At 43.4% G+C, this 11,809-nt stretch overlaps 1 protein-coding gene across 1 annotated transcript; it reads right to left on the reverse strand.

Annotated features, from left to right (window-relative positions):
• Positions 1-6,915: 6,915 nt before the first annotated feature.
• On the reverse strand, positions 6,916-9,239 carry LOC147325947 (uncharacterized). The gene is made up of 3 exons (XM_086302549.1): positions 8,781-9,239; positions 7,775-8,741; positions 6,916-7,708 (listed from the first exon to the last, which is right to left on the reverse strand). Exons 1-3 carry the CDS (start codon positions 9,237-9,239, stop codon positions 6,990-6,992), a joined length of 2,145 nt encoding a protein of 714 aa, XP_086158675.1. The 3' UTR covers positions 6,916-6,989.
• Between the last annotated feature and the right edge of the window lie 2,570 nt (positions 9,240-11,809).

The following is an 11,809-nucleotide window of genomic DNA, read 5'->3' on the forward strand; positions in this document are numbered from 1 at the left end:
CGTGTGAAGGCTGCAAACACAAATGCTGCGAAGACACGAACTAAAAAACTGCTGTGTGTCACCCCTGTTTAAGGAAAAACTTCAAAGGATCAAAGTGTAGTGACATCATAACTCCGTGAGCCAATGAGATTGTCATGTGACATTTTGGAATGGGGATATTTTTTTTTAAACCGTTTTCAAATTTAACTTAATATTTGACTGTTTCTTAACTGACCTGTTTAGCTGATTAAGAAATGAATTGAAACGAGCATCACTAACGTTATATAACAGACAACAGAAAAAAAACAGTTTTTTTTCTAAGTAATAGAGGTATAATACATTTTTTAAATTTTTTTTTTAAATTATCCTACTTTTTATAAGAGGGAACATTATTTAAAGAATATGTATTTAATTGGAAAACTCTCTATTCGTCTAAAGGCTATAACAAGAAAGGTGAGCTTCCTGCTCAAAAATGAAATGACCAAAATAAATGGAGCATTTCTCTGCAATTACAAACTCTGTGTAAACAATCTTGGTTTCAAAATAAGGCTAATGCTGGTGAGATGTCATCACAGGTGTAAATATTACTGCAGATGTTACTATGTCAAAGTTTCACAACTGTCTTATGTTTATTTATGTAGGCAAGACCTACTTTTCACTTTTTTGCTTTGCTATATGTTCTTGAGTGTATTAGTTTGCCAGCAGCACGAACATGTACTAGTGTCAATAATAATAGTACGGTGGATTAGAAAACCTGCTCACAAGTTGAATAAACACCCAGGATTGTTTCATCATTTTCATTCAAAACCAATATTTGAGTCAAAATGAGAAAGTTGTTTGTGCTGTCTGATGAAGAAGAAGCAAAATAAAGTGCAGTTTTGATGTAGATGATGTTGTATACAAACTAGAAGAGGAAGATAGTAGGATCTCTGTATCATGCTTTGTCACTTTGTACCATGTAATTCTTTCTATTTCCACCAGGGGGTGTTTTCAGAAGTGGTAGGTGGTAAAAGAAGAAGTGTAATATATGAGCGTTTATGTTTCTCTACATGGGTAAAAGTACTCCATGTCGCCCTCTGGTGGTAGCAACCAACTATGAAAAGAATGGATGTTGGATCTTAACTAAATGATAAAAAGTTTTATTACTTTGTATTACTTTCTTTAGTTTGGTAAAATTTACAGTTTTAATCCCGTAAGAAAATAAATCACTATCATAGAGAGGGATATTAGTAATTCGTTTGTTAATAACACTTTGTTTGTGTTTGCTAATGTTTCGACAGGAAAATGGTTTTCTACAAAGTTGTTTCATGTACAGAGTAACACACACACACACACACACACACACACACACACACACACACACACACACACACACACACACACACACACACACACACACACACACGTACGTATGACTTTGCCGGTTTCAGCTGAAACAATTTCAGTGTTTCAAACCATGTTCCAGGATTTTTCCTTCACCATTTATGAGGTTTCAAGAAGAAGATAAACGACAGATATGAATGTTTGAAAAAGTTATAGATGAAAAGATGAAAAATACTCAAAGGATAAATTCAATTGGTTTATTGTTTTATGAATAAGTTGAAAAAGAAAAAGTTAAACAAGTAAATAATGAAACAAGGTAAAATGAAGTAAGAACAAAACGTTAACAAGTAAATAATGAAACAAGGTAAAATGAAGTAAGAACAAAATGTTAAGAAGTAAATAATGAAACAAGGTAAAATGAAGTAAGCACAAAAAGTTAAGTAAATAATGAAACAAGGTAAAATGAAGTAAGCACAAAAAGTTAAGTAAATAATGAAACAAGGTAGAGGAGAGAAAACCCCAACAATCCCCTCTGAGCACGCACTAGGCGACAGTGGGGAGGAAAAACTGCCTTTAAACGGGCAGAAACCTCCGGCAGAACCAGGCTCAGGAGGGGACAGTCAACTGCCGGGACTGGTTGGGGAGGTGAACAGAGGTGGAGCAAGACGAGGCTACACCTGCTGAGGAAGCAGTAGAGTTCCTCCTCCAGGGCCAGCGGAAGCGTTTGTTCTTCTTTTTCATGCAGTTTTCTACAAGAGCTTTTTTTTCCAGGATGAGGGTTCTCAACTCATCGATGGTTTCTTTGTTTTGTTTCTCAAGCTTCTTGCACGTTTTCTCCACCTCTTCCAACGTTGCTTGTTTTTCTTCAAGCTTTTCCCTGAGCTCTTTGGATGTTTCCTCCTGCATTATCTTGTCCTTGTGCATGTCTGCGTTTCTTTGTTGTACTTCTTTGTACATGTCTTGTAGCTCCTCATTTCTTTTGTGGATATCTTGGAGCGTACGCTGCAGGTCGTCATGTATGTTGTCTTGTTCTTGCTTTTGCGCCTGCATTTCAGAGTGTTTGCGCTTCAAGTTGTTGTATTCCAACAATATCCCCTTAGTGAGCTCGGAGTTGTTTCTCGCCATTTGCTCCATCCTTTTCTGCATGTGCGAGCATTGTTTGTCCAGTTTTTCTTTTTCCCCTTCTAGTTGCTTTTTCTCGTGAAGAAGGTCTTTATTTTGGCGCAGAGTATCATCCACCTTCTCTTTCAGCATTCTGTATTTTTCCTCCGTGACTTTGAGTTTGTGCTCCATGTCTCTTTGCTTTTTCTCCTGTTCTTCCTTCTGTTGGAGGATTTCTTCATTTTTTTTCACAGCTTCATCGAAGTTTGTTTGGAGCAGCCGATTCATTTGGTCCATATATTGGAGATCCCATTCTGTCTTCTCAACAGTAGCTTTGCTGTCTTTAAGCTGGTTGGACATCTCCTTTAGTTCCACGCTCTTTTGCTTGTTTTCCTTAATTAGGAAGACAATCTGCTCTCGGGCTTGTCCAAACTTGATTCCCCAACCCTCATTAATAATATTTATGTCGGGCTGGCGTTTTTGTCTTTCTTCCAGGTTCTTATTTTGCGCTTCCATCTGTCTACACTTCTCCTCCAGTTGAAGTTTCTCTTCTTCAATCTGTTGAATTTTATTCTGGAGATGGTAGTTTTCCTTCTTACTGTCATGTAATGCCCTTTGGACGGCTAAGAGGTCATTTGGGGAAATTGGCCGGCCACGACAGGAAGGAGAAGCGGCGTAATCTTTTTGCCTTGGTTGGTGTCTTGTTGGATACATGTTGAAGGTTGTACACGACAACTCTGAAACGGTTTCCAAAAGTTTCTGTGGTGAACGCGTGAAGGCTGCAAACACAAATGCTGCGAGGACACGAACTAAAAAACTGCTGTGTGTCACCCCTGTTTAAGGAAAAACTTCAAAGGATCGTGTAGTGACATCATAACTCCGTGAGCCAATGAGATTGTCATGTGACATTTTGGAATGGGGATATTTTTTTTTAAACCGTTTTCAAATTTAACTTAATATTTGACTGTTTCTTAACTGACCTGTTTAGCTGATTAAGAAATGAATTGAAACGAGCATCACTAACGTTATATAACAGACAACAGAAAAAAACAGGGTTTTTTTCTAAGTAATAGAGGTATAATACATTTTTTAATTTTTTTTTTTTAAATTATCCTACTTTTTATAAGAGGGAACATTATTTAAAGAATATGTATTTAATTGGAAAACTCTATTCATCTAAAGGCTATAACAAGAAAGGTGAACTTCCTGCTCAAAAATGAAATGACCAAAATAAATGGAGCATTTCTCTGCAATTACAAACTCTGTGTAAACAATCTTGGTTTCAAAATAAGGCTAATGCTTGTGAGATCTCATCACAGGTGTAAATATTACTGCAGATGTTACTATGTCAAAGTTTCACAACTGTCTTATGTTTATTTATGTAGGCAAGACCTACTTTTCACTTCTTTCCTTTGCTATATGTTCTTGAGTGTATTAGTTTGCCAGCAGCACGAACATGTACTAGTGTCAATAATAATCGTACGGTGGATTAGAAAACCTGCTCACAAGTTGAATAAACACCCAGGATTGTTGCAGAATTTTCATTCAAAACCAATATTTGAGTCAAAATGAGAAAGTTGTTTGTGCTGTCTGATGAAGAAGAAGCAAAATAAAGTGCAGTTTTGATGTAGATGATGTTGTATACAAACTAGAAGAGGAAGATAGTAGGATCTCTGTATCATGCTTTGTCACTTTGTGCCATGTAATTCTTTCTATTTCCACCAGGGGGTGTTTTCAGAGGTGGTAGGTGGTAAAAGAAGAGGTCAGCAGGAAGATGGCGAAGAGCGACCAAAGACCAAGAAAAAGAGGCAGTCAGGCAAAGATGAAGAGTATTATATCCCTTACAGACCTAAAGACTTTGACTCTGAGAGAGGGTGAGGCATTAAACTGTTGCATCTGTTTCTTTAAAAAATGTGAATGGCTTTGTGTTTTATGCTGTTTTGTCCTGTGTTATGCGTCGACAGGTTGAGTCTCGGTGGAGAGGGCAGTGCTTTTGAACAGCAGGCCTCTTCAGCTGTCCTTGATCTCATGGGAGATGAAGGCGATCGCCTTAACCAGCAGAAGAAAATGATGAAATGGTACAAATTTCCCTATGTTTGACTCAGTATCCACCAAATGGTCATTTCAAACTATAATTTAAAGTCTTTTTTCCCCCTTCTTTTTTTAGGGACCGTAAGAGGAAGCGTTTTGTGAGAGAAACGGGAAAAGAAGACCAGAAGAAGAAGATCAAAACAGACAGCGGTCAGGTTATCAGTAACAAGAAGAACAGGAAGAACTTGTATCCTTCCAACAAAAAGCTTCTCTGTGTGCTGCTCTCAATGACTCTCTTCTCTACTCCTATGACAATATTAAGCTGTACTGTGAAGATGTTGTATCACTTGACAACATGTCAGTTATGAGGAGTGGAAGAAAAAATACAAGATTGATGATACAGGATCTGGATCAGATGGAGAAACAGGCGGAGGAGGCAGGAAGCCAGCAAGAGGTAGGAAGGCATCAAAATGAATAGCACAAACATGTCTGCCTGTTAAATATAGACCATCAGCCACCATGTTTTAACTCAACTCTAAAGGTAAATACTTCAAGTCCCTCTTCCAGCCTTGCGAGCTATAACCTCCAACCTCTTTGTTGTGTCGTGCTTCTCCCAGGTCGTGGCCGTGGCCGACGAGGTCCAAACGTACAGAGCTCCGGTGACCACAAAGCACGCTCGGAGCTGAAAACAAAGGATCAGATCATGAAGCAGCGCAAGAAAAAGCAGAAGCACCAGTTCCTGCAGGGCGGAGGGATGAGGAAGCTCCGCTCCAAGAACAAAAAGTGGCTCGGAGAAGTTAAAAAGTCAGGTTTTGGAAGGGGTGGCCATAAGAAAGGCAAGCTGAGGAAGAAACTGTGAGGAGGACAGAGGGTTGATGGTGTGGAGGACATCACGAGGAACTGGGTGATAAGCGTCAGAATCATCTGAGAACATCACCAAAGATTTTCCTGGTGCTTTGTGTGACTGTAGATTAAGGAGAAAATCATTTGTGCATCTTTGCACTGCAGAAATGCACGTCACTTCTTCCTTGATGGCCTGCTGAACTCTGCGTTTGCCACAGAGTTATGTTTAATTATGATCCACTAACCTGGATTTACTAGTTGTAAGCATGTTGGCTGTCTAATAAAAGTGTTTTGGAGTACTGAAATATGTCTTATCAAAATGGTAAAATACAGATATTAAATATTGTGTGCTTAATTTGCAGTTAGTTTCAAAAATCGTCTCACCTATCTCTCTCTCTCATATATATATATATATATATATATATATATATATATATATATATATATATATATATATTTGATGCAGACACATCGCAGCGCTGCATTATCTGGTAAAAAGTGTTCTAGTAAGCAAAGAAACATATAATTCTCTCCTGAAATAGACCATCTTCGAAATCAATTCCAGTAATTGTTGCAAAAAGTTCTAATACCAATGGATGAAGCAGGCATCAGGAGCGACATGGGAGGCTTTGTATTATCTAGACTGTGACCATCAGCTAACAGGAAGAGAAAGAGGATATGGAGCAAATGCATCACAGCAAGGAAGCAGAAAGTTAAAGCCCCGTTCACACAGGCCTAGAGACTGTTGACCTCCCAGAGAACCTCTGTGCATTCCCAAACGCTGACCAATGAAAACTTTAATTTTAGCACCTTACATATCTTGTGTTTCTAGTAGTTTCAGATAAAATGTCTACAACATATTACATTAAACTATTAATGCGATCTTGATAATACCTCATCGAGACATGGCATTCCCCACATAGTGTCTGGCGTCCTCTATGATAATGTTTACCCCATTAATAGAATTAATTGCTTACTGTATGTTGTTGGCAACCTGCTATGTAAAGAAGTCCAATGCAAACAGCCCCTTCTGAACAAAACATATTATTCTAACTACAGCAGAACTGATTTTAAAATTATTAGTACCATATGTGTCCATGCTTTTTTATCCACATGCTCTCTTGTATAGACAATCTAAAAGCGTGCTATAAAATATCTATAAATACATCATTGTGTTCTCATGAGCTGCATGGTCTTCACTGCAAATGACATTAGGTAAAACAATCAATACCTACAATTTATTGATTTCTCATTGCAGCTCATTAAAGAGTCCTTTGTGCCACTGGGTTTATTAATAACATCTCATTCCTATGAGTTCTTAACAACAGGACTACTGTCACAGTCCGGGGCAGCGGCCGTGTGAAGAGTGGAAAGGAGGACTCAGATGCAGCACTTACTCAGATGTGAAGGTGATTTATTGACAATACTGAACATAAAGTGGAGATGGCAAACAGAACTAAGGATGAACTAAACTGGGAGAAACTACACAAAGGGAGTGGCAAACCTGAACATGAAGGGAGAACAGCAGGGAGAGCACGCAGGGGATTCACGGAGAAATGCAGAGTACGCAGGGTAACACAGAGGATGAACACAGACGACGCGACCAGGAGCAGAGGAAATCACACACTATAAGTACACAAAGAGACACTGGGAAATCACACACAGGTGGGGGAAACAGCTGGACCTGATTAACCTGACGAGACAGGGGAACACTAACACCAGGGACCAACAGAGGGAGCACAAACCCAGAACCCAGTGTCTAAAATCCCAAACACAAACCATCCCAAAACAGCCATGAATAATAATGAAAGTAATAACAATAAAGAACATAAACATAAAGTCACTGAGTCATGGTCGCAGGACCATGACAGTACCCCCCCCTCAAGGGCTGGCCCCCGACAGCCACAGAAACACACCACCAGATCCGGGCGGGCGGCAGGGGGCCCAGGACGGAGGGACCGGGCCAAGACCAAAGACGGAGGCCCCAGAGTCCCAAACAAATGTTCACAAAAAAAAAACCTCACAGGGGAGCAGAGTCCAAAACACAGTTCAGGTGGCCGGCCAGGGGCCCGATAACACAGGAGGCCAGGATGGGACAGTTCAGGAGGCCGGCCACGAAGAAGGCCGTGGAGGCGCACAAAAGGTTCAGGAGGCCGGCCGTGCGGAAGGCAACGGCGGCCGCTCAGGCGAAGAGGGTCCGGGGGCCGGCCGTGCGGAAGGCAACGGCGGCCGCTCAGGCGAAGAGGGTCCGGGGACCGGCCGTGCGGAAGGCAACGGCGGCCGCTCAGGTGACGGCGCCTGGCCAGTAGCCTAGCCAGCGGTCCAGAAAACGGCCGTTTAGCTCCAGACCCAAACGAGGCTGGGCCAGGCGAGGCTGAGGGCACGGAAGCCGGGACCGCAGCAGGCGGAGATGATGATGCAGACACGGAGGCTGGACCAGACGATGATGCAGACACGGAGGCTGGACCAGACGATGATGCAGACACGGAGGCTGGACCAGACGAGGATGCAGACACGGAGGCTGGACCAGACGAGGATGCAGACACGGAGGCTGGACCAGGCGATGCTGAAGCAGAAGCCGAAGCCGGACCAGGCGTGGATGAAGCTGGAGATGAAACCGGGCCAGGCGTGGATGAAACCGGGCCAGGCGTGGATGAAACCGGGCCAGGCGTGGATGAAACCGGGCCAGGCGTGGATGAAACCGGGCCAGGCGATGAAGAAGCTGTAGCTGAAGCCGGGCCGGGCGAGGACGAAGCTGTAGCTGAAGCTGGGCTAGGCGAAGCTGACGCTGTAGCTGAAGCTGGGAAAGGTGAGGATGAAGCTGGACCAGAATCAGGCGAGGATGGAACCGGGCCAGGCGTGGATGAAGCCGGACCAGGCGTGGATGAAACCGGGCCAGGCGAGGATGAAGCCGGACCAGGCGATGAAGAAGCTGTAGCCGAAGCTGGGCCAGGCGAAGCTGACGCTGTAGCTGAAGCTGGGCCAGGCGAGGATGAAGCTGTAGCCGAAGCTGGACCAGACGAGGCTGAAGCTGAAGCTGAAGCTGGGCCAGGTGAGGATGAAGCTGGACCAGAACCAGGCGAGGCTGAAGCTTCAGACTGAGGCGTGGCAGTAGCAGGTGGTAGCGCTGCAGGTGATGATACTGCAGGAGGCGGCGCTGCAGCCACAGGTGGAGAAGCAGCCACAGGTGGCCGGACGGGATCCTCGGGCCCCCCAGCCGACGTGGCAGTCAGTGTGGCATGAGGCTGGACGGGCTCCTCGGGCCCCCCAGCAGGCGAAGCAGGAGGCTGGACGGGCTCCTCGGGCCCCCCAGCGAAAACAGCCGCAGAACCAGTGGGCACCGGGGCCCCCGGCACACATGAAACAAAACCAGTAGGCACGTGGGCCTCTGGCACACATGAAACAAAACCAGTAGGCACGTGGGCCTCTGGCACATATGAAACAAAACCAGTAGGCACGTGGGCCTCTGGCACATATGAAACAAAACCAGTAGGCACGTGGGCCTCCGGCACACATAAGGAGGGCTGCAGCTGCGCAGAGCACTGACCCTGCTCAGGCAGTGACAGCCCGGTGCAGTTCACAGCTGGCATCTTGGCCTCCAGGGGTCCAGAGTAAGCTGAGGGCAGAAACCCAGCCTCTGGGGAAGCCCCGGAGTGAGCAATAGTCTCTAATGTAGCCAGCTTTTGAGGAACAGATCCGTAGTGAAACAGTTTGTCTCCCTGCTCAGAAACAGCGGTGGAAAAACAGTGTGAAAATTGTGGCTTAAGGGAGGCTAATGGTTGAGCTACAGACTGGGAAGCTTGTGGCTGGACACAGAACTGAGCCGGAGAATGGCAATGAAGTCCTGGCTCAGAAGGAGTGGCAGAGACACAGTCTGCCAGTTTTGCAGCGGGTTTGTACACGCCCACTTGGGAAGGATCCGTTACCACGAAGGTAGGTAAGCGATCCATACAGTCTCCCATCCCGCTCTGAATAGCCCCAGAAAACAAAGTCCCGGAAACTGGGGAAAGCAATGCATCCCGCTGACTCACCGCATCGGGCTGCTCGAAAGTGAATGCAGACGGGGGGTGTAGTCCAAGGTCCAAAAGGAGAAACTCCCGCTCCCACGGACATAGCGAGCCTAGAAGCCATGGGAGACCGGTCACCAGACGCTGTAGCCGCCTCTCTATAGGCCCGGGTTTTCCAGCCACAGGTCAATAAGCTCCTGTGTGGCATCGATTAGATTCTCCCGTAGCTCCTTGGACGGGTTAAGCGCTGCTGGGTCCATGTTGTGGTCGCGTCGTACTGTCACGGTCCGGGGCAGCGGCCGTGTGAAGAGTGGAAAGGAGGACTCAGATGCAGCACTTACTCAGATGTGAAGGTGATTTATTGACAATACTGAACATAAAGTGGAGATGGCAAACAGAACTAAGGATGAACTAAACTGGGAGAAACTACACAAAGGGAGTGGCAAACCTGAACATGAAGGGAGAACAGCAGGGAGAGCACGCAGGGGATTCACGGAGAAATGCAGAGTACGCAGGGTAACACAGAGGATGAACACAGACGACGCGACCAGGAGCAGAGGAAATCACACACTATAAGTACACAAAGAGACACTGGGAAATCACACACAGGTGGGGGAAACAGCTGGACCTGATTAACCTGATGAGACAGGGGAACACTAACACCAGGGACCAACAGAGGGAGCACAAACCCAGAACCCAGTGTCTAAAATCCCAAACACAAACCATCCCAAAACAGCCATGAATAATAATGAAAGTAATAACAATAAAGAACATAAACATAAAGTCACTGAGTCATGGTCGCAGGACCATGACAACTACAGAGCTTATCCAAATCTGGAGTAACTCTGACAAGTGTTACGTTATGGGTTCCCAGTGGGAGAACACATTACATCTAGATAACAACTCCCTAATTCAGATTCATACATGTCAAAGTACATGTCAATACTTGTTAGTGTTACTGAATACTAAAGAAAGATACTTGTTCAAAGCAACAGTTAATGGGCAAAGCTGACTACACAGAGTGAAAAAAATAAAATAAAATTCAGCTAAAATTCAGCCTGGTAGAAAATCTAATGCAGTAACAATAGTTCAAGCAATCCTGCAACAACTGCCAGCCATAAAGGCAACATTGAAAAAGTACTGTGAACAGACACCACAGAGTGCACCTTTTAAAAGCATTTATAAGCAGGAGAACTTAAGACTTTTATAGCAATAAATTTAAGGCAATGTTCTCAAGACTGAGAAGCTAGTTTGATTAAACATTTTGACATTATTAGCTTAACTTCATCTTATTATTTAAAAATTTTGATTTTCATGTTAACTTTAACCTATTTGTTACAATCACATTGTAGCTCATTCTAGTTTTAACATTCCATTTGGATCCTGCATGGTCTATTTTCATAGGTTTACTTTGATTTTTGTGATTCTGATTTTTATAAGTGCCATACAACTAAACGGTTCATTGTTATTAAGTGAGTACTTCATTTAATATCTTTTTTAGACCTATTTAAGGAGACCTCTTACACGCACATCTTGAATTTCATTCTACCGCTTATCTCGGGCACATTAAATCTCAAGTACAAGCTACCTCATTGAAGTGTACAGTGCCGGACGTGCTTGTCTTTTTCGCACGTTAGACGGGGTGACGTAGGTGACAGACTGCTTTGACAGTAATTAGATGTTTGATAGTTGTGGCAGGGTGACCAGAGGCAAAAGTGGCAAACAACAGCTATTTCATCAGCTCTTCTAGAATGACTTTGACAAGTGCTTTGTTATTTTTTGGGTTTTTATTTATTTATTTATTATTATTTAATATCAACAATGCAGTTTAACTACTACTACTTCCAATACGGACAGTTTACAGCTATTGCTAATTTCCAACCCTTGACCTCAGTTGGACTCTTACATCCACAGTTCACAGGCAGAATTTTACAGTGTAAGTATGTGTTGGTGTTGGTAAACCAAGGCACTTACTTATGTATAATACTATCCTCCTGGTCTAAACAGTGTTAGTGATCAACACATCTGCTACTCACAAAGTGCAGCGTCTTCCTTGTGCCATAGAGAAGTCGGACAATATGGCAGCACATTAGAGTCTCCCAGCTTAAAATAGTTGTGCTCATGCTCTGGACAAAAATAACCTTAAAACTTTCCAGTTAACAATGAGGTTGTGTTTGCTTCGACGGACTGAATGTTTACACTAAGTTGCCCTCCTGGAAAACCATCTCTTGGAAACATTAATGTTTTCCTTTCTGATTAACAGAACAGAATTGCTGAAAGCTTTCTTTGTCTCATCTACATGCTGAGAACAGTGAAGCCTTGTACCCAAGACGCTAAAAGCATTTCCAGTGAATCAGCTGGTCATCACAACTGTATCGTTTGACCTAGAAAATCATGGAAAAAACGCCAAAGAATGCCCCCAAAACAAATAAATAAATAACAAAAAACCCCAACAAAAGTGCATGAAACAACTAACATCTGCCTCCCTGAGGTATTATGTCAGGGGTTATTATTAGTGAGGCTAA

This window comes from Aulonocara sp. 'chitande type north' Nkhata Bay, linkage group LG7, assembly GCF_057382095.1.
Source record: "Aulonocara sp. 'chitande type north' Nkhata Bay isolate Kocher_YH1m ecotype deep benthic linkage group LG7, A_spYH_male_GT1.1, whole genome shotgun sequence".
In the NCBI taxonomy this organism is placed as follows: Eukaryota; Metazoa; Chordata; class Actinopteri; order Cichliformes; family Cichlidae; genus Aulonocara; species Aulonocara sp. 'chitande type north' Nkhata Bay.